Here is a 25,120-nt window from a genome sequence, read left to right on the forward strand (position 1 = left end):
TTACCTCACTTTCAAATTTCGCCTTATCATCTAAAAGATTGGATACTTAAGTCATCAAGGTCACATTCTCATTGTAAACTTCTTCCCATTTAGCGAACATCATCTTGTAGCTTTCATGAAAAGCTTTCTTGTCATTTATATCAATGTCACTGACGTCGCTATCAGAATCATTATTCTTGTTATCATGTCAAGACGGGAATCAGTGTCTTCTTTGCAAGAAGCTAAGTGTAAGGCTTTAGATATGGATGCATCTCTGATGTTTAATTCCTTTTTATTGCCGTCATTATGGACAACAAGTCCTCCAACAAGGTCTTCTTCGTCGATGCTATCAGTAGAATCATCATTACTCCAAGTGGATTGCATTGCTTTCTTTTTCATAAGAGTGTTAGCACATTGTGCTTGTATGTGTTCTATGCCTCCACGTTCTTTGCATTGAATACCCTCAAATTTGTTAAAATCAAACAATTTAAAATTAGAGTTAGAAGAACCTTTTTGAACCGTAGGAGTCACTGTTCATCTGCATAAAAAATATTAATTTCTAAAAACACAATAAAATGTAGAAAATAAATGACACAGAAATTTTTACGTGGCTCAGATTAATCAATTCTACATCCATCAGGCCACGCCCAGATGAAAAGTAATTCATTAAGTTGAGATATTACGACCTATGAATTTACCAAACTTAAGACTCTCACTTATAGTTTATCACCATACAGTTTACTCAACCTTAGACTATATCTGCTTCTCTTGAATAATCGCTACCCCTATTAATCCATGATCCTCAAGGCACTTCGTAAAGTGATCAATAGCAATTCTTCAATTCTTCAATGTCTAGTGATCTAAGATCCACATAGACTCTCCACAGAGATGAAAAGAAGATAAGAAAACAAATCAACACAACATTATGCGCCAAATCTGGATTCTCTAGAGAGGAGGCCAAATTTTGCTTCTCTGCTTTATGCTCTGTGTTGTGCATGCCTTCAATTATGAAATATCTCTCTTTATATAGGCACTAGGGTTTCACCAAAATAGAAAGCCTTAAAAGACTTAGACACTTCCCAAATAAGAGTTTATTTCCTCTTATAATTCCTATAAATCTAAATAGGAATAAATCTGATCTTCTTGCCTTGCTTGTCTCCCAAGAAATATCTAGAGCATTTAATGAACTACATGTTTGAACCAACTTCTTGCTCTAAATAGATCTCATGAGTCAATTATAGAATTTTATCATTAATTGACTTTCTAAATTAGACATCTAATTAAATTATGAAATAAATATTCCTAATAAATTGGAATCTCACTAAATTAGGGAATTAATAAATTAATCCCTATTACAATATATGCAATAAATAAACTTCCAATTTAACTTGGAGTTGCTTTAAAGGTATAATGACAAAGGTGTTCAAATATTGTGCATGGATTTGCTTACCGAATTGACAGCTCACCCCTCGTCTCCAATTTATTTTTATTTTTTTGCAGATTGATTATAGATATGGCTTGAGTACTTAGATGGAGATTTTTTTTTGTGGACCCTTGGAGTTGCGTTAAAGATTAAATTTGGCTAGACTTTTTATTTTGGATTAGAGACTTTTCTTTGGAGACTTTATTTTAGATGTTTTATGTAAGGATTCAATTGGAGTATGAATAATGATTGTTTATCTCGAGGTTTATTAATAAGGATAAAGGATGTGAGGTTTCATTCCAATTTTACCATTGTGCTTTCATGGGTGAATTTTTGGGATGTTACATTGCTCCTCTTGCTGCAGCTTGTCTAGTTGATGGCCATTGATAGTTATTGTTAGCTATCTTTTCCAAAATTTCATAAGCCTCATTATATGACTTAGACAACAAGGCCCTATTTGCTGAAACATCTACCATAAATCTAGTGCTTGAGTTCAACCCATTGTAGAAAGTTTCCAATTGTATGCAACAAGGAATACCATGATGAGGCATCTCTTGAGTAACTCCTTGAATCTTTTCCATGCATCATACAAGTATTTATCTTCGAGTTGATGGAAAGATGTGGTCTCATTCCTCAATTTTGCATTCTTTGTCAATGGAAAATATTTCATCAAAAATTTGTCAGCCAAATCATTTCATGTGGTGATGGAATCTGGTGGCAAGGAATTCAACCATGCCTTTACTTGATCTCTCAAAGAAAACAAGAAAAATCCGAGCCTCAATGCTTCTTGTGATGCTCTTACAAACTTGAAAAAATCACTTACTTCCAAGAATAGTTTAAGGTGAAGATGAAGATCTTCTTATGGCAATCCATTAAATTGCGCCACTATTTGTAACATCTAAAACATCACGGGTTTGACTTTGAAATTGGTAGTTTGTACTTCAGGTCTAACTATTTCAGGTTGTATACTTGAGGGGTCAATATGGCATAGTCTCTAATGGCTCTATCTCTATCATATGTCATGTAGATAATATTGTTGTTTCCTGATTATCCCTGAATATTTTGCCCATTCTGACCTTTGTTGTGCAAATTTTAATGTACTCGCAAGCGCACGAATCTATTGTAGAATAGACTAATGGTGACGAGTGTCGATCCCACGAGGAGGTGAATTTTAATTATATGTAGAATTAATTTTGTAAATGGGTGATTGGATTTGTGGTGGAAATAATTTGGAATATGTTAAAACTTTAATTAAAATGGCGAGAATAAATTCTAAAATTGGAATTCAAATGACGAGAATAAATTGAAGAGAATTCTATTAAAATGACGTACTTGGGTATCTGGATCCGTATCAACATGCATCATGGGCTAAATAATCCTTATTAATGCCAATTAAATCATGAGGGGGGAATCCACACCTCATGAACCATGCTCTAATCAATATAGTGCTAAGGGCTTATCGTGCCAAATAATAATAACCTTATACTAGAGAGCCGGTGTAACCAAAGCGGTATCTAGACAAGATTATTATTATTTGTCGACAAGATTATTATTATTTGTCGACAAGAAGTCAAAACATCCACAAAAACTAGAGGGGAAGAGAAAATAAATTTACCAAATTAAGCCCATGACACATGTTGAGACTTCACCTTCAACCCAAGCTTGAAAGAAAATTAGCTACTCATAATTGAACTAGGGGCAAAATAAGAATTTATTAAAATATGAAGAAAATACAAGATGGAGAAGGAATTACAGAAAATGGATCCCAAAAACGGATTCAGAGATATCAAATTAGGGGGGAGGCTCCCTTTTTATAGATACATGGAGTAAATCATGGCCATCGGATTAAAAACAATTTAGACGCTCAGGATTGCGCCACGTCATCAGTCAACAGTACGCGTGAATAGTACGCGGTTTGACCACGAGGATGAACAGTAACACGGTTTGACCCGGGTAGGGTTGGTAATGGGATGGGATGGGATGGGATTTACCAATCCCAGTCCCATCCCGTATATGCAAATGGGATGAAAAAACGTCCCAATCTCGCCCCTATATTTTTTTTAGGACAAAAATATGTCCCAATCCCGTCCCAAAAGAGATGGGATCCCGTTCTCAATTGGAAAAATTTCCATTCTTAATCGGTAATGAGACGGGATGGGACGGAATTTGTCAATCCCACTCCCGTCCCGCATATGTAATTGGGATAAAAAAATGTCTCAATCCCGTCCCTAAATTTTTTTATGGGACAAAAATATGTCCCATTCCCGTCCAAAATGGGATGGGATCCTGCAGGATCCCATCCCATCGGGAAAAATTGCCATCCCTAGACTCGGGTGAACAGTGACGCGGTTTAGTTGAAAATAATCCTGAGTAATGCATGTACCGTACGCGAGATTTTTGATCTACTGATATGCTGCCACGTCATCAATCAACAGTGCATAAGAATTTTAGTCCAACAGGATCGTGACACCTCATCAGTCAATGCCACATCATCGGTCCGTCTATGTGAACAGTGTCGTGAATAGTAACGTAGACAGTACCGTATATGTGAATAGTACCGTATATGTGAACAGTGCCATTTTTCCTTTTATGCTTCTCCTAAGGTTTTCGACCGTCCTGAGTTCAAAAGTGATGTCTGTTTTGCCATTTGATCTCTCGTTTATTGTGAAATGACTATAATGCCCCAAAAATAGATAAAATACTTAATTAAAATAAAACACACATAATTAAATTACAAGAAGCTAAAACACATAAAAGTAAAGGTTGTTAGTAAGACTTGAAATATAAAATAACGATTTTCTCCTTTATAAATATGTATTTTCTAACACTCAACAACCTTCTTGGCCATTAATTGGTTGTATTTCTCCGTGATTGTTCATTGCTACAGCAACTTTTGAATTACTATTCTCTTTCCGAAATCTACTTGTAGTTTTTTCAATCTCTGGATCAAATTGGAATTCAATAGGTTTGTATTTGCGCATGCAAGGGTTGCCAGAGCACTTCTGCAAACACAGTAAATAAAAAGAAAATCAAAATCTTGCACCAACTAAAATTGATTTAAAAAATCACAATAAGCACCAATCCCTGGCAGCGGCACAAAAAACTTGTTGTACGTTTTCTAATGCTATTAGTGTCAATGTGCAAGTATACACAACAAGTAATATAATGATAAGTATTCAAGATCGTCTCCACATGGATTGTTGTTACAGAAATTGCTACAACAATTTTATCACTGCCATTTTTATTCTAAAATAGAATTAAAATAAATTATTAAACTAATAAATTAATTAAAAAAAATGTAATAAGAAAAATGCAATAAAATAAATTATCACGGTAAATATAAAGATGCAATCAATGGGAGTGGAGTAGCTAAGTGATTAAACTCACTTAATGATTTTGTCTATTCTCCTACTGTTTGGATCAGTTGCTATAGCACTGGGCATAATCCTTATATATTCTCAGCTGTTGCATGTTGGATTTCTTATATCTAAATGCAACTTAACAGTGACCAATTTTTAGGCTGACGTCAGATATAGCATTACGCATTTTAGATTCTAAGTACCCTACAAGTTGAATCCATGTATCTAGTTCATCACTAATTTTAGATTAAGCATGACCATTTTCGAATTAAGTTAAACCCAATTCAGGAAACCTAATATAAAACCAAGTATTGCTTTGGTATATTCTACTAAGACGGGCCTTTTTGAGGCTCTCTCTTAAGTAGTATCACTAAATGGGTGGTCAGCCGAAATAGTGAATTAAAATAAGTATTATCAAAATAACGTGCTATAGCAAACATCCAGCAACACAGAATATCAGTCAATTAACCATCAAATTTATTTATCACTCAACTAAAAATAAACTTAGTTCATAATTTCTGATAAAATAAGAAACAAAATAGTTTCAGTCATAACCAATTCATCATAACAAGATAAAAATAAGAAAACAAAAAATAAGAGTTGAGAACCGATTGATGCTCTCCTATAATCCTTTGGTGGCATCCTCCACTCTCTCTTGATGCTGACCGTATTAAAGTTTTGTGATAGATTTGGTTTTATATGCAATTAACTTCATTGTCTGTACCTTTATCTGAGGGACGAATTAAAGTTTACCCCGTAAAATAATGACATCTCAATTTTCTCAAGATGAATTCCGGACCTCTCGACTTTATCGTCCGAGATATTTTGCTGTTGGGCTGGAAGGAGATTGAAGCCACCAATAAATTTCGTTGCCCCCTTTTTTCAAAAATAAGATTAATAGCTAAATTTGTTGTTTTATTTTGACCAGAAAAACATAGTAGAAGATGCGTTGGACGTGTTTATCAGTTTCATTTGAAAACGTTCGTATAGCATTAAATGTTTGATATGAAAGCACGTAGAAGATTTTGTAATTCAAGCAAGGATTTCTTGACTTTTTAGCATGCAGTACAACGTTGTATTAATTCACGAAAGTTCCCAAGTGGATGTTTCAAGCCAGCAAGAACTCGGAAATTAATAGTTGCAAATTCAAATCTTTATGCTCGTGGAACTTTCCTATTCAAAAGGGCAATAATGACTTTGTGTTTGTATGATTACCGAGACCAAATAAATTAGTGGAAAGCTACTACCGACCTAATATTCGTGTTCCAGCTAGTGTGCACGTGGTGCATGGTGCACCATTTGTTCTTGTATGAGTTGCCCATTTGTTTCAACGGCACGGATGTATTTTCATCAGTTTCTAACATTGATGTTCGTTGTTCTCTGGAAAAACAAAAAAGTTCGAAGATTTTAAAATTTGACACATAATTTTGCATTGATTCAAATTTTAAAATTCGACACATGATTTTGAAGTGTTTCAAATATTTATATTTTGGTCAATTCACCTAATTTGATTATTAAAGTTAGTGATAGCTTAAAGGTAATAACTTGTAAAAGCTTTTTAACAGATAATTTTTCTTTTGGGTGGGGATATTTTAACCCACTACTTTTGTACATTCACTCTATTTCTAGAAAATAATTACAGTAAGTTCATAATATTTTTAAAAAATATATAAATTAATAAAAGTTTGGTACAATTAATCAATTAAATCTTTCTATTAATTTTTTTCTTATTTTTTTACCATATTTGATCATAAACTTTAATATAAGTTTTATATTACTATTTTATTATTATTATTATATGACCAATTTGCCCCAGTAATCATGAATTATGTATATAATAATTTAGTTATTTAATTTTGTGACTTAGAATATAATACTTTTAAATGAAATTTGATTATTATTTTCACCATCCTTACAAATAAATGACATAAATTCAATAGCCCAATAATTTACATGAGTATTGTGCCATAAAGACCCTATGCTAGTTTATTTACAATTTAATAATTATACTAATTAAGTAATATTAGAAACAATGAGTTTGGTATAAAATTAGAAAATTATTGAAGTTAAGTAAACTCTTGGAACTTTTACCTTATAAGTATAAAATAGTCAATTTAAACTTATGTCATAGCAATCTTTGTAATCAAACATAATAAAAGGAAATCTAAATTAGAAAAAAGTAATTAAGATAGATTTAATTAATTAATTCTCTAAAGTTCATCTCTATTTGAAATTTTTTAATTTTTTAAAAATAATGTACACCTTTTGTAATTATTTTTTGGGAAAATATCCACCGTCCACCCATTTTTTCCAACTTTTTTTAAAAATACAAAAATCTTTCTTTTTTTGGCTGGAATCCACCTAAAGTTATATTTTGTTTCACTTTTCCACTTCCATTTGGAATCCGTTAAGAAAACTAATGGAAACTTAAAAAAATGATCATTTTACCCCCAAAATAAAAATTACAATTTCACCCTAAAAAATGTAAAAAATAATCAGATTTAATGATGAATATCATTATTGGTATGTTAATGAAGTACAAAAAAATCTTAACTACTAGAGATTATAACTCAATGAATAATGAAACTCTACTTATCTTAAATTCAATTGATGGTTTGCGTGATTGAGCTATTTTTAATACTACTGTTATAGTTTAGCATTCTAATTATAGACATATTAAAAAAAAATCTTACATTTGATGGTTGTGAAATTAATTTCTTTATTAACCGATGGGAAAAATAATTAGATTTAATCTAATTATTTTTTGTAATTTTTAAGGTGAAATTGTAATTTTTGTTTTAGGGGGAAAAATGGTCATTTTTTTAAAGTTTCCATTAATTTTTTTAACGGATTCTAAACGGAAGTGGAAAAGTGAAACAAAATATAATTTTAGGTGGATTCCAGCAAAAAAAAAAAGAATTGTGTATTTTAAAAAAAATTAGAAAAAATAGATGGACGGTGGATATTTTTTCTTATTTTTTTGAAAATGGGGTGGGTTTATAAAAACTATGGGGTATCATCACCTTTTTTTTTTTTTTTTGGAAACAACATAATATCCACTTAATCTATAAGAGAGACTGTGAAGTAATTTACCAAAAATGGGTGTATGGGGCAGGCGGGGCATCAAAGCTTTTTCTTATTTAGGGATGGCAAAATTCATATGAATCACGGGTTGCCTGAGAAGTAGAGATGGGGATAACCATTGATGGGGTGAGACGGTAAAATAATAATAATATTATTATTTCTGACATTTTAAAAAATTAGAGGGACTGCAATGTTAATTACCTAAGTAAATACATCCTACGTTGTTTTTACTTTTACAATTATTTCGTTGGATCTAACGATCAGGTCACAAAACCAATGAAGCAACTTACCTGGACCGCTCATTTTGATGTATTTGGATTGTCTTCTCCCACAAAGTTGCTCCTGCAACCTTGCTGCTGACCGTATTAAAGTTTTGTGATAGATTTGGTTTTATATGCAATTAACTTCATTGTCTGTACCTTTATCTGAGGGATGAATTAAAGTTTACCCCGTAAAATAATGACAACTCAATTTTCTCAAGACAAATTCCGGACCTCTTGACTTTATCGTCCGAGATATTTTGCTGTTGGGCTGGAAGGAGATTGAAGCCACCAATAAATTTCGTTGCCCCTTTTTTTCAAAAATAAGATTAATAGCTAAATTTGTTGTTTTATTTTGACCGGAAAAACATAGGTAGAAGTTGCATTGGACGTGTTTATCAGTTTCATTTGAAAACGTTCGTACAGCATTAAATGTTTGATATGAACGCACGTAGGAGATTTTGTAATTCAATGCAAGGATTTCTTGACTTTTTAGCGTGCAGTATAAAATGATTGAAGAAAGTCGTCGTGTGACTGTTCACCGTTGTATTAATTCATGAAAAAAGTAGATGTTTGAAAAAGTCAGCAAGAACTAGGAAATTAATGGTTGCACAACGTTGTATTAATTCATGAAAGTTCCCAAGTGGATGTTTAAAGTCAGCAAGAACTTGCCACTTCGGCCTTGGCCGAAGTGGTGGGCTGCTGCCCTCACAAGTATTGTGAGGGCAGCGGTTCTAGCCCCCACAAAAGTATTATGGGGGCTAAATGTTCTTTATATCCTTCTCCCTTACGAAATACAAGTGGAGTATGGACATCTTCTCCTGTGAGGGGTTATTTATATTGGGCATGTACTTTATAGAATTCATTGTAATAATGTAAGTCCCAATTATGTATATCTGATTATAAATATCAGTGTAATACCTCTACTACAATAAGCAGTTGTTGTAAATATCTGTGTAATACAGTAATTTGATGATTAATCAGTCTCAAAAAAAAAAAAGTCAGCAAGAACTTGGAAATTAATAGTTGCAAACTCAAATCTTTATCGTGGAACTTTCCTATTCAAAAGGGCAATAATGACTTTGTGTTTGTACGATTTCCGAGACCAAATAAATTAATGGAAAGCTACTTCCGACCTAGTATTTGGGTTCCAGCTACTGTGCACGTGGTGCATGGTACACCATTTGTTCGTGTATGAGTTGTCCATTTGTTTCAACGGCACGGGTTAATTTCATTGGTTTCTAACATTGATGTTCGTTGTCCTCTGGAAAAGCAAAAAAGTTCGAAGATTTTAATATTTGACACATAATTTTGCATTGATTCAAATTTTAATATTCGACACATGATTTTGAAGTGTTTCAAATATTTATATTTTGGTCAATTCACCTAATTTGATTATTAAAGTTAGTGATAGCTTAAAGGTAATAACTTGTAAAAGCTTTTTAACAGATAATTTTTCTTTTGGATGGGGATATTTTAATACTACTTTTATACATTCACTCTATTTCTAGAAAATAATTACAGTAAGTTCATAATATTTTTTAAAAATATATAAATTAATAAAAGTTTGGTACAATTAATCAATTAAATCTTTCTATTAATTTTTTTTCTTATTTTTTTACCATATTTGATCATAAAATTTAATATAAGTTTTATATTACTATTTTATTATTATTATATGATCAATTTGCCCCGGTAATCATGAATTATGTATATAATAATTTAGTTATTTAATTTTGTGACTTAGAATCTAATATTTTTAAACGAAATTTGATTATTATTTTCACCATCCCTACAAATAAATGACATAAATTTGATAGCCCAATAATTTACATGAGTATTGTGCCATAAAAACCCTATGCTAGTTTATTTACAATTTAATAATTATACTAATTAAGTAATATTAGAAATAATGAGTTTGGTATAAAATTAGAAAACTATTGAAGTTAAGTAAATTCTTGGAACTTTTACCTTATAAGTATAAAATAGTTAATTTAAACTTATGTCATAACAATCTTTATAATCAAACACAATAAAAGGAAATCTAAATTAGAAAAAAGTAAATTAAGATAGATTTAATTAATTAATTCTCTAAAGTTCTTCTCTATTTGAAATTTTTTAATTTTTTAAAAATAATGTACACCTTTTGTAATTATTTTTTGAAAATGGGGTGGGTTTATAAAAACTCTGGGGTATCATCACTTATTTTTTTCTTTTGTTTTCTTTTTTTGGAAACAACATAATATCCACTTAATCTATAAGAGAGACCGTGAAGTAATTTACCAAAAATGAGTGTATGGGGCAGCCGGGGCATCAAAGCTTTTTCTTATTCAGGGATGGCAAAATTCGGTTTGAGATTTGGATTAAAAAAATGCGGATCTGGGTGTGAGTAATACCATTGAGGATTGCAGATGAAATCAGATATTCAGATTTGTATAACGCTAAATTTAAAATTCAACAAATTTACCTAATAAAATCCAATCATAATTCAACAATCAACAATTCAACACCTAGAATACAACACCATATATCCATAAATAAAATTATCATAACATAAATCAAATATTAAGAATAACATAAATCTGAGTCTAACACCACCATAAATCCACACAGATCCACGTATGCATGTCTTTAGTATTATGATTAGTTGGTTACGTTTGATTTTTTTCATTTACCTTATATATTTTTAATTTATTTTGGTTTAATAAATAAATTAATTAAAAAATAATTTGGATTCAATTTTTTTATTTTTCTTATGTATTTCCATCTGTATATAGATTTTCATTCATGTAAATATTAATTTTTAGCATCCAGATCCGTACTTTTTATTATGCAGAATTGAATTTGTTAGATCTCTGCGGATTCAGGCCAGACCCAAATTGTTTTTCCATCACTAATTCCTATTTTTTTGTTAGTGAAATCTTTAAATATAATAGGTGTAAAGAATTAATTTGGAAGATTATTAGTGATAGATTATCATCTAATAAGATTAGTGGTGACAAATCATGACTTGGGGGTCTAAATTAATACAACAAAAAAGCAATGGTAAGATTTCTAGATTATGGTAATTCCATATGTTGTATGAGAAACACAATCCAAATATCCGCTTCAAAATGATTTTTAACTAACATCATCAACATTCTTCCTTCTCTTCATTTCGTCCCACTATAAGAGAAAGTACCCACGATGATAGAACAATACCCATCAAGAATTAGTGACAAAACAATACTAGTCATAACTTGTGATAGATATAACCAGTCACACAACTGTCATAACTTTATTTAGAGGGAAATATAATAATTTTGAATTTTGGCTCTTTTTTTAATTTTGCACGCTATATTTTGAATTTTTCGCAGGAAATCTTAAATTTGGCATGAAACAAAAATTATAATTAATTGATTTTTTTCAATCAATTCGGAAATTGAAATTATAATTAATAAAAATGATTATTTGTTTGTACCATGAAATCATTATCATTTTAATAAAAATCATGTAATTAATTTAGAAATTAAAATTTCATAATTTAGCTAATTAATTAGATTATTAAAATAAATATTGCAAATTAAAAGTTCATTGACAAAGAAAATGAAATGAATAACATTGAATAATTATTGATAATTGTCAACAAATATAATGTATCCAAATACAAATAACAAGTCTAACATAAATAGAAGAGCATCATAATAACATAAAAACCAAATTCCAGCAACATGTAGAAGACTAATGATCCATGATCAGTTCATTTCTAGCAACATAAGGAAGCCAACAACACCGTCATTTCCAGTAACACAAAGAAAGCCAACAACATAGTTCATTTCCAACAGCACAAGAGGAAGCCAACAATACTAATTAGACTAAGAAAATCTATTCTATCAATTTTGGTGAAGCATACAACAAATACCAATCTAAAATGAAGCTAAATGTGCAACGTTGTATCAATATCCAGGTCCTATTTTGCATTAAAGAAAAAAGGTAGCCAACTCTAGCAGTACCCACCATCTTCATCAAATTCCAACATAGCAAGTGTAAAAAGCTAGGTAACCGTACAAGTAAAATATAACTTCATCAAATTTAAAGTCCATGACAACTCATATATATTAGAATATTAGGCAATAGAATAATAATTAGCAAACTTTGTATTCAATGACTAAAGTTTGGTAAATTAATTTATTTTATCAATGAACTCACAATGACGACATAGTAGGTAAGGCTTGTCTTACATAGTAGCAAGTAATCCAGAAACATAGTTTGCCCGCTCAATATGGACTTCATCTAATTCAGCATCAAAATGTATTGTCTTTCCATTGAACTGTTTATGAAAAATTAAAATTATGTAGTGAAACTTTGACACAGTACATATTATTTTTTAAATTAAATTATGATCGAGGAACTTACATTGTTCATTAGTAATGAGAATTCATTAACCAAGTCTTTCATGAATCTCATCATATAAAACCCACACACGATTGAACTTACCAGTTGTTGTAGGATCTATTCACAATCAGCAATTACACAGTTCATTATAATAACAATTAAGCATACTAATATATAATTATAGTTGAGGTAATAGGTCATACCTTTATAGATCTCACCATCTTATTATAATTCCATTTCTCCTTACTCTTTTGTGCTATAAACATTAATATGGAGTTGTATAAAAAAATAAATTGTAAAAGAATATTTATGAACTATGTAAAAGTAATTTTATATTGACAATGGTAATCAAAGAAAACTAACAAACATTTTAATGAGCTCCTTTAAATCATCATCAGGATCTCTCTCACAAGAATTGAGATAATAAACTTCCTCAAAGATGACCAACACCCAATGGCAGCTATAACAAAAGAAAGAACATTAAGGTAGCAATTTCAGTAAATTAAGGCAAGAAAGGAAATTAATATAAGCCAAAAAGTATTAAAGGACCATACTAGGGATTATAAGGCATAAAAATAAATTGTCCCTTATTCGCTTTTTTTAATCAATCACAAAATCCATATGCCTTGAGATTAAAGGATGAGGTAGGATTACGGTCTTTGCCTAACGAAATCAGACATAGACGAAATAGTCCAAATGGTATTAATCCTCTTTTTGTAGGGAGAATGGGATCACACAACATCCTGGTAAACAAAAGACATACAACGTCAAAGTCCATTAATTGGAACTCCCATAAAAAATACACATAAAACTAGAATGATTATAAGTAGGGATGGCAAATTGCGGGCTTGGGCCGGGCTTTTCAAAGCCCAGGCCCAAGCCCACATTAGTTAAACGATGTTCAGGCCCTTCAAAAGTCCGTCCAACTTGGACGGGCCGAACTCGGGCCGGGCCTAGGCGGGCCTGGGCCGGGCTCAGGCTTTTTAAATTAATTATAAAATATTTTTTAAATTAAGAAAAATATTTAAATTAAAGATAATAATATAATATATAAATAGAATAATAGTCAAATACATTAAATATTAGCAATACAACCTAATAAAATAACAAATACTAATATAAAAAATTAAACTAATTTAATATTTTGATTTTTTTTCTTTTTTATTTAAATTAAATTTATTTTTTATTCATAAATTTAGAAAGCCTGGGCCAAGTCCGGGCTTTTTTGTTAGGCCCTTGTCCAGGCCCAACATATGCGGGCTTTATAATTTTTAGGCCCATATTCAGGCCCACCCCCTGCGGGCCGGGCTTTAGGCCCGCGGGCCTGGGCTGGGCTTGGCCGGGCCTGGGCCGGCCCGGGCTTTTTTGCCACCCCTAATTATAAGTCACTTAAGTAATATAGACTTCGATGACATTTACTCCTATAGCATCCATTGACAGAATCGTACTGCAATCATGTTGCCTAATACAAGGTCTAATTCCTTCTATTTGGAAAACAATCTATTAAGTATGAAATCCATTCTTGGTTTGACATCTTAGCTTCACACATTGTGCTAAACAACTGCAGCAACAAAATTCTACTCCACTGTACCTCTCTACATACCTTGTGCTTTTCCTCATTGGTAGAGGCTTCACTGCTATTTTTTTACCCTTGTCCTTAGTTTGTTTTACAACTTCTGTAGGTCTTATCTCTATGATATCATTATGTTGTTCGACTGATTCAAAGTTCAACTGTTTTCTTATGCTTTAATGTTTATGTTTGTCACTTTTTTTCCTGTAATAGATCATCAAGCATTTCCACTAAGATTTTAACTAGGTTTAGTCTTGGACTCTTTCTTGGAATGGCCGAAAGCCTTTTGGGAGGTGTATCCTTATTTTGCTTTGTTGTGTCTATTTCTTTATTATTGTTTAGTATTAGAAGGTTTTTACTTGCTGTGCTTTTAGATGTCCCTTGCTTCTTCTTCTTTTTCAAATGATCAGGCTCCTAAGAACATAAATGGTTCCTAAATATCCAAACGTTTTACAGAATATATTATTAGAAGTTTCTTACAAACAACCAATGTAAGAACGCAAAATATCAGCATACTAAATCCAGAAACAAGTACAAACAATGAATATCAGCAAAAAAAATCTAGCAACATCAAGTAAAAATAGTAACTAACATCAAACAAAATCCAATAGTAAGTAAAAATAGTGAATACAGCAAACAAAATCCAGAAATAGGAACTAAAATAGTGAATAGTAGCAAACAAAATCTAGAAACAACATATGTAGAAATAGTAAAATTACAGCAAACTATATCCAAAAACAGTAGGTAAAAACAATAAAATTATAGTAAACTAAATCCAGAAATAGCAAGTAAAAATAGTAAAATTGCAGCAAACTAAATTCAAAAATAACAAATAAAAGCAGTAATCAAACTGACCTTTAGTGTTTCAACAGCTGCATTATCTTAAACACAATTCATGCCATCATCTTTAAGAGCAGTATTAATATGTACATGTGAGTAGTTAGAACTTGCTATATATTAATGGTGAGGTCTTTACTTAGTTCATTTAACATTTCTTCCAACTGATGGTTAGTTAATTCCCTCGCTAGACGGTCCTCTCTTTCCCTCTATCTAACTACAAGCCTTTGGAAGGTTTGAAAATACATAGAAGAGGTTAGGAACTTGCCCACTCCTTGCATATGACCACTTCTTAGAGTTCTTCCCAAAGATTGTGCAAGAATGCCTTTTTTTTTTTTTTTTCTAGAAGACCGCATTTTCCCTTTCTTAGCTTCCATCTCTAGCATATTCGATCACATCAATGAATTAAGTAAGCTAGTGTTATCAAAGTATAAGTAATCATAATAGCCATAATTAAAGTAGTAAGCAAAAATTTCTTACGATCCTTTTAATAATTGGTTCAACATTGAGGCAGTATCCTCCGTTTTTCATTTGTCGAGCTCTCTTCCAAAGAACACTCCTGTCCACTTCCTCTTTAGTAAGGCCCATTTCTAAGCACTTTCAGACTATGAATCACAAAATAAAATGTAAGTAACAATCACTTTTTACATTAACCAAGCACTTTCAATAAACTAAATAAAATCTAAGTAACAAGCTGACTATACATACTACTTCTTGTATTAACCCAACATAACCTTTTCTACTTAAGCGATGATTAAACATGGTTTGTGCCCCCTATTTTATTCACACCACTAATTTTCTACTTAAAATAACCAAGTAGGCAATGGGTAAACACACAAGGAATTATGTCATAAACATGAAAATATTATTAATACTTAAATTAGATGCACTCACTTGAAACTTTTCAGATAGCATGTCCTTCACAAACTTAACCCAACTTTCCTTATCAATAGTGTTGTATCTTGTCGGTGCCCTGAAAAGCCTTTTACATTCATTAACATACAATAAAACATAGTCCCTTGTTAGAGTGTGCTTAAAGTTATGAAATACAGCTTCCATGACTTGCAATTCTTGCTTTGTACTTCAAGGATCAGCAACAAAGTAAACCTTCAAGTTTCAGAATATTTAGAACATTAGAATGAAATAAAGATTAAAACATTTCAGATTTTTCCACCAGGAATAATACTATAAAGATCCTCTAATTTCCTATTTTATGCCTTAATAGACTCCCATAAACGCTCCTTCGTATCATCTAGAGCCCAAGACTTATTCATTTTTGGCTTAACAATTAATTTTCCTGATATATAAATAAAACAAACAAAGAACACAACAGACTCAAAATGTTTGTCTAATGTCACAACACTCATGTGAAATAAACAAAGTTGAATCTTTGTGAGGTCATTCAAGTTTAAACATAGTTTGGCTCACATGGTTTTCTTTTTTATATTAAAGAAACAACATAATAGAAAAGTATGGTCATGGTCCACAACAAATTTAATTACAATTACAACAACCAAGAAAGCTAATAAACCGTAATTTATACTTTTCAAAAGTTCACTCTCCTAATATAATATAAATATAATAATTATGTGATGGCCCACAACAAACACATTATATAGAATCGTATTTATAAATTTAAAAATATGTAATTTTAAGCAAGTATATAATAACTTCAAAAAAAAAGTCAAATAATAGAGGATATAAAACAAAACTTACCAGATTAAACACAACAATCTGCTGCTGTATCCAATTAGAAGTGCAAATCCAGCGACAATATATATCACTAAAATATATATTTGAATGATTAGTTGATAGAATGCCAAAACTTAGATTCAAGAAGGCTAAAAGGTACCAACAAATTACAGTTATCATAACAGTAAGCCTAGGAAGAAAATGATAAAGTAAAACTTGAAATACTATACATCAGTAGAACAAAAGTGAAAGCAAATACAAAGAAAAGCTTCAAGTATCTTAATACAATACCTTCAACAATTCAAGAACACTAAATCGTCAAATTTATGCAGCAATCACACCTATTTATACTTGACAAGCTATTATTACGATCGAAGATAGCAACTGTTACAATAGCAGCAATAGCAAATGCAATCATAACTGCAACACCAACAATTTTCATAATTCCAGCAGCAACAACAGTAAATTCTCCCAGCTGCAACAACGACATCAACTTCCTTAACTGTAATAGCAATAATAACAGCTACCACGACTGCAACAACAGATACATAGCTACAACAAAATAGCAAATTCCCCAGTTGCACCAACCAATGCCTCAACTGTAACAACAACAGCTCTCACAGCTTCAAATAGACACCTAATCAAATAGAAAGATTCCCCAAATTTTCATGTTAATATGAGCTTTCCATCAACAACTTTTTATTTTCTAAAAAACACCACATACATTGGTAGATGACTATGAGAGGTAAGAATCCCTCAATTTTACATAACAAAATCGTTTGCTAAGAATCCCTCCTTAGCCTTTGTTATAGTAAATTCAAGCCAAAATTTAAAGAATTAGTTACATAACATAAAGATATATAAGTTCATGCACTAACACTCACTCAACTTAACGAAACTTCAACATCATAATTAGCTAGAATAAAATATATATATATATATATATATATATTCACAGATACACATGAACATATTTTTATGCAGCAATCACACCTATTTATACTTGACAAGCTATTATTAGTATCGAAGATAGCAACTGTTACAACAACAGCAATAGCAAATGCAATCATAACTGCAACACCAACAATTTTCACAATTCCAACAGAAACAACAGTAAATTCTCCCAGCTGCAACAACGACATCAACTTCCCCAGCTATAATAGCAGTAATAATAGCTACCACGACTGCAACAACAGATACATAGCTACAACAAAATAACAAATTCCCTAGTTGCACCAACAATCAATGCCTCAACTGTAACAACAACAGCTCTCACAGCTTCAAATAGACACCTAATCAAATAAAAAGATTCCCCAAATTTTCATGTTAATATGAGCTTTCCATCAACAACTTTTTATTTTCTAAAAAACACCACATACATTGATATATGACTATAAGAGGTAAGAATCCCTCAATTTTACATAACAAAATCGTTTGCTAAGAATCCCACCTTAGCCTTTGTTATAGTTCATTTAAGCCAAAATTTAAAGAATTAGTTGCATAACATAAAGATATATAAGTTCATGCACTAACACTCACTCAACTTAACGAAACTTCAACATCAGAATCAGCTAGAATAAAATATATATATATATTCACACATACACATGAACATATTTTTGTATCGGTCACAATTACAAGGCTACAATATGCTACATGCTTCATTCATAATTGTCTATGTGAATTCTTATCACATAATTTTAGTGCCACGTATATAACAACACTATGCAATGCATGATTACAAATTAAAATAGAACTCAAACTATTTTTACACAATACCTTTCTTGGAAATTATTTAGTAAATTAATTATCAAAATATATCTAATAGGATTCTTTTTCAATTTTCTAGAAATTATTTACTACTTTACATAAAAGTAGAATGAATAGTAAAAATTATAACTACCATTGAGGAGTGGTGGTAGCAAACACTGTCCATCCAAGCCTCGAGCCTCGCCAGTTTAGAATTTTACCATTAAATTAGTTAACTTTAAGCAATATAATTCACGAAAACAAAATTAAGTACATGTAAATACAGCAATGACTCAACAGAGGGCGTGAAGCTTCAATTCACAGTGAAGGCTAGGGTTTTAATTTCGGTAACCACAATTTGGGTCTTCTTTCACCACAAGAGATTGGGTTGCTTTCAATCAAAAAACGTGTTGTGGCCGTTGTTCTCATTCCAATTTGGGTTTTGATTAAAACTGATTTTGCTATTGCAAAGAGTGACAATGGCAGACATGACCGACATAAAATATAGCAGTGATAATGGCAATCAATAAGAACGACATCGAACAATGAGTGTTTGGATCTCGTTAGTCTGCTGGGACTGGGTTTCGAAGGTTTGCTGCTAGTGTGCTATGTTTTGAGATTTCAGAGTGAAGCTTGAAAATTTTCTCAACACTTAGAAAAAAATTTTGTTCCCTCTTCATTAAATGTTTTCCCCAACAAAACGTTTTTTTTTTACAAAACTTTTAATTATAATTTAAATTTATTACTGTAAAAGAAACGACGTCATTTCACTTATTTTTTCAGTAATAAAATATTTTAAAAAATAAAGTAAAACCCACACAATTAAAGTCAAAATAAAAAATCTATCATGCATTCTTAATAGCCAAATAATCTATCACTAGTCTATCATAGTTTCTTGATAGATGATATTTCTATCACAAGTATTGGTGTCGTCAGTTTGCTATGACCGGGTATTAAGGGTTTGCTGCTAGTGTGTTGTGCTTTGAGATTTTAGTGTGAGGCTTGAACATTTTCTCACTTAGAAAATTTTTCGGTTCCCTCCTCACAAAACATTTCTCCCCTTACAAAACGCTTTTGTCCTTTTTTAATTTACAAAATTTTTAATTATAATTTAAATTTATTACTATAAAAGAAACAAAACCATTTCACTTCTTTTTTTGATAATAAAATATTTTAAAAAATAAAGTCAAACCAGTGTAATTAAAGTCAAAATAAAAAATCTATCATGCATTCTTGATGGTCAAATAATCTATCACTCGTCTATCATAGTTTCTTGATAGACGATATTTCTATCACCAATAAATCATAGTTTCTTAATAGACAATATTTGTATCACAAGTATGTCATAAATGAATGACATAAAAAAAAAATCTATCATGAGTCTATCAGTGTAGGCCTCCAGATAAAAAACTATCATACAGAGGACTGTCATAATAGATACTTTTTCCTGTAGTATCCATTGTTTTTTCTCTCAATTTTTACCAAGAATTTGAACTCCCTTTCTTAATGATCTATTTTTTTCCTCTTTATCCTTTTCCTTTAACTTTTTCAATTTTAATTACCATCAAATATTGAATAAGATTTTCACTTACGCTAATGCACAAAGCAAATTAAGATACAGTGACAAGAGGGGAAAAATATATATATATATATAACAAAGCATCCAATTGATTGCTGAAGTATGTAATTTTCACCTTTGAATTAACCACTAATTATAAATCAGTAATATTCGTCTCCATATAGTGATACAATCATTTTTCTTTGGAATTATTTTTCTAACACACACATGCACATTTTCCCAGAAAGACAAACTCTTCACTAATTTTTTTTTAACTGACTATTATAATCAAACTATAATTCATATTTACATGAGGTTATTATTGATATTTACAATCAGATTATTACTGAGATTAGTTTACATAAGTTCTTATGAAGTATTGCTCATATTTTTTACCCTCACTAATATTCGAGTCATGTCAACTCTACCCACATTGGTAAGGGAGTAGACTGCCTCTACTCAATTAAGGAAGGACTTTTAGCCACCATAATGTTTTTCCTGGGGGCTTGAAGTAGCCGTGGCCGAGTGGTTAACTCTTCTCTAAAATTATTTCATCTAAATGGTTTTCTTCTACAACCTCAGTAATTAAGTCTAGTTCATACTTTTGAGTTCCATGTTCAAAACAAGTAAGTTTGAAATTAAATGATTTGTTTAATTTTCCTCATGTACGTGAGCCAATCAAAACCAAAAGAAATTTATTTTCAATCGAAATCAGATGATTGGTTTTCTTTGCCAGCATCTGCACGGCAGAGGGAAAAATGCTAATGGGTAAAAGCTTGTTTAGTCTCTATATTATGAGGTTAGTGTCCATTTAATCCATATATTTTTAAGAATACCTCAAAACATCCTTGCTGTTAAATATTGACACTTGTGCCATTATTTTTTATTCTTTTTAGCATGCTTTTACAATATTACACTCTTACAGTAATGTTTCTTTTTTGGATATTAATAAAAAATTAGATTATCAAATTAAACCCAAAAATAAAATAAAAAATAAAAAAGATATATATTAATTTTTGTTGAAGCTCATGTGTGTCCAAAAAAATTAATTTTGTGAAAAATTAAATTATCAATTTTTTTAGAAAAATTAATATTTTAACTACTCAGCAGAGTGTTCCACAAAAATTTTATATATATATTGTTTTTATTTTATTTTTTGGCGTTAAACTGGTAAATTAATTTTTCTTTTTAATAATGTCTAAAAACTAAACATTATTGTAATATGGTAATATTATAAAAATAAGTCAAAAGGAATAAAAGGTAATGGCAAATGTGTCAATAATTTAATGATAGGGATGCTTTAGGGTATTTTTAAAAATATAGAGACTAAACAGACACTAACATCAAAATATAGGGACTAAATGAGCTTTTACCCAAATGCTAATGGATACATGACGAGAAAAAGAGGAGACAAAGGACGAGATGGGAACTAGAGAAATCTTCGGAGAAAGCGAGAAAAAAAAGTATAGGTTTTAATACACAATTTTGTTTTAATAACTAAGTGATGTCCTCACTTTGAGAAAATGAGAATGACTCCGCCAGAAATTTATTTTTGTATATTTACTATTACAACTTATTTAAATACAAATTTTAAAAATATATTGTTATCAATATATAAATAAAAATTTATATATAGAGTGTCTCATAATGAGGAAGTCCTCATTTTATTAAAATAAAGGCTGAACTAAAAGAAAGAAAAATTATTTTTAAAAAATCATATTGAAAATGTAATTTGTTTTACGTAAATGAACATAAAGTTCTCTAATAGTAGTAAGTGTGATTTATTTTTAAATTTTGATGATAAATATTTATCATAAATATTTAATTCTGTAAAACAAAAAAAATAATTAATCTTTTATATGGTAGAAAAAATATGTCGGTAAGAGTAGTTTTGAATGTGTTACAGTTAAACAATTTATTGAGCATTTAGCATTAAGTGTTGAATTAAATTTTTTACTTAATTTTATCAGAACATAAATATTTGATAAGTTTTTAATGTTAGGGCTAAAAATCAAATCAAATAAAACAAATAAATTACTGCAATTAAAATAAATTTAAAGTATTATATAAGTCAAAAAGCAAATGTACAGCCATTTCAATCCATTAAAAATTTATTTCCATAAAACAAAATTTTTAAACCTTATTATAGCATAAAACTATGTTACTTCCATTGCACCAATGAAATTACGAAGATTAAAATGTCAAAATTAGTTAATTTATTTAAAATTTGAGAAAATAAAAAAAAAGCCCCGCCCTAAATTTAAATCTATGTAAATGTAAAATAATTTTTTTTTATCTTTTAATTAAAATGAATAGTTATTGTCTATTTATTGATCCAACTGTGTCAAAATAATAAACCACTACAACAATTGTCGACGTCTAACATTTTTATACCCTTAACTATGAAAAATTTGTGCTTTATTAACATTAACTTAGAAAAAGTAATGTTTCACTACATTTCTGTTAATTGACTTGTAAAATTTCAATATTGCCCTTATTTGACTTTTCTGCATCCATCGCTAGTCTCGTAGGTCGTGTAATTACTGTCGGTAATCAATTGGGTGGGAACTGGGAACAACTCCAATTCAAATCTCATGTTTCGTTGGACCTTGAAATGGCAACTTGCAGAATCCAGCGACTATAAAAGAAAGTGAAGGGGACGGTGTTAATGAGAGCTTCAAATAAAGAGAAATCAAAATACAAACTTCTATTCAAAGATGGATTTGTTAATTAGCTGCATACTGTGGCTCTTGTTCACATTGGTTTGGGTGATGGCTTTAAGTTTCATTTCCAGTGGAAGACGCAAAGGGCTTCCACCAGGACCGAGGCCTTATCCGGTGATCGGAAACCTCCTGGAACTGGGTGGTAAACCTCACAAGTCACTGGCCAAGCTGGCGAAGATTCATGGCCCCATAATGAGTCTAAGACTTGGCCAGGTGACCACAGTAGTAGTTTCTTCTCCAAGCATGGCGAAAACTATCCTTAAAGAACATGATTCATTATTCTGTGATCGAAAGGTCCCTGAATCAATCTTGTCCCAGCCATACCAGCACCATGAATTCAGTTTGGTCTGGCTGCCAGTCTCACCACTGTGGAGAAGTCTTCGAAAAATATGCAACATGCATATTTTCACTAATCAGAAACTCGATGCCAATCAAGACCTCCGACGCAAGAAAATCAAAGGCCTTCTTGCTTATGTTGAAGAAAATTGCAGTGCGGGTAAAGCAATAGATTTTGGCCAAGCTGCTTTTAATACTTCACTTAATTTGTTATCCAACACAATTTTTTCAATTGATTTGGTTGATCCCAATGAGCGAGAGTTTAAGGATACAGTTTGGGGTATCATGGAAGAAGCAGGAAAGCCTAACTTGTCCGACCACTTTCCCCTACTGAAAATGCTTGACCTGCAAGGGATAAGGCGGCGCAACACACTTTATGCTGGCAAGATGTTCGAGGTGTTGGATCGCTTGATTGATCAACGATTGAAGCAAAGACAAGAACATGGTTGCAGTATTAGCATCGAACCTAAAGATATGTTGCATACTCTTCTCAATATTATCCAAGACAAGAGCGTAGAGATTGACATAAAGCATATCAAGCACTTGTTTGCGGTAATATATCTTTTTTATTTTTCTTAATTTCCCGTACAAATCACAAGTTAATTAACACACTTCATATACCAGGATTTGTTTATTGCCGGGAATGACACAACTTCAATTACAATGGAATGGGCAATGACAGAACTACTCCACAATCCTGAGGCTTTATCGAAAGCAAAATTGGAGCTAGAACAAACCGTTGGCAAAGGAAACTCAATTGAGGAATCTGACATCATTCGGTTACCTTATCTACAAGCAGTTGTTAAAGAAACTTTCAGGTTGCACCCGCCAGTTCCCTTATTAATCCCCCGTAAAGCCTTAGAAGATATTGAAATTGCAGGATTCACAGTGCCAAAAGGTGCACAAGTTTTTGTCAATGCATGGGCTATTGGTAGAGATGAAAGCACATGGGACAACCCTCACACTTTTATTCCCGAAAGGTTCTTAAGGTCAAATGTTGATTTCAAAGGCCAGAATTTTGAGCTAATCCCCTTCGGAGCTGGGCGACGAATTTGTCCTGGTTTACCGTTAGCAATCAGAATGTTATATCTAATGTTAGGCTCACTTATAAATTCTTTTGATTGGAAGCTTGAAGATGAGAACATGGATATGGAAGAGAAATTTGGCATCACCATAATGAAGGCTCAACCCCTTCGTGCTGTCCCTGTTGCCATTTAGTCGCATACTATAGTTAGTTTTTTGTGTCGGTGGAGTGCATTTAATTGTATCCAATAAACCATTGGTAACTATCTAATTGATCGCCATAATTCACTTTTTTGAGTGAATGAATATTGTAAGAATACGTAGAACTTTGAATAATAAAGGAAATGGTGTTTTTTTTTCACGATTTTTTTAGCCATAATTCAAATTTTCAAGGCAAAACTTTGGATCAGTAGAGAAACTCGAATTGTTTTAGCCAAGAAACATTGTTATGAAAAACGTTTTGCTAACCTACACAAAGTTTGACCTAAAAAAGTTTAGGCAACGAAAAACTTTCATGAATAATGATTTTTTTTTTTTTTGCTTTTTTGGGCCAAAGCATATTTTTCCTTGGCAGATTCTTAGCCACAAAAACGTGGCCAACTATGTTGATTCTAGCCACAAAATTATTCTGAATAATTATCGTTTCCTTCGCATTAAATGTCTTGCATTAGATTGTAACTGCAAGCAAAGGACTTCTTGACTTATTTGGATGCCCATAAATGCTACATGTGAAGAGGCACCGCAAATCTGTGGACTTCTTTGCTTGGACGTATTTTCAAGTCTTCAAGCTGATTTGGTGGTTGCATGATTTTGATCATACACAGACTTGGCGGGCGGGCACCAGCGTCTTTGAATTGTTTAGCCATGGAAGCAAACTTGGCAGAGGAAACATGGAAATGCAATTGTCAAAATGTCGGCTATGTTATATGAAATTGGCAAATGAAGTTTTGCGCACAGCATGGAGTCGTTCAATCTAATTATATACTTGAAGAAATTATTTGTGAGATTTTATAATATTATTTTATGGGTGAAATATTTAGAGCATACGGAAAATTACAAGGCTAGTAACAATTTATAAATTTTATCTGGTTATTTTTTACGTTTTTTTCCCCTAATGGAGAAGTTATCACATAAAATTTGAGAGTGTGACTAG

At 31.3% G+C, this 25,120-nt stretch overlaps 1 protein-coding gene and 1 non-coding gene across 2 annotated transcripts in view; both read left to right on the top strand.

Annotated features, from left to right (window-relative positions):
* LOC112495544 (geraniol 8-hydroxylase-like) overlaps positions 1-24,328 on the top strand; it is a 59,523-nt gene extending 35,195 nt beyond the window's left edge. Inside the window, exons 2-3 of the mRNA XM_052432552.1 lie at positions 22,903-23,496; positions 23,569-24,328. Coding sequence (XP_052288512.1) covers positions 22,903-23,496; positions 23,569-24,162 — 1,188 coding nt within the window. The 3' untranslated portion in view covers positions 24,163-24,328. The remainder of the gene's footprint in view (positions 1-22,902; positions 23,497-23,568) is intronic.
* Positions 1,937-2,042, top strand: LOC127899463 (small nucleolar RNA R71). Its single transcript, XR_008051340.1, has one exon. It is a non-coding gene; the product is annotated as a small nucleolar RNA R71 (small nucleolar RNA).
* Positions 24,329-25,120: the final 792 nt, after the last annotated feature.

Source organism: Citrus sinensis, chromosome 8, assembly GCF_022201045.2.
Source record: "Citrus sinensis cultivar Valencia sweet orange chromosome 8, DVS_A1.0, whole genome shotgun sequence".
Lineage (NCBI taxonomy): Eukaryota > Viridiplantae > Streptophyta > Magnoliopsida > Sapindales > Rutaceae > Citrus > Citrus sinensis.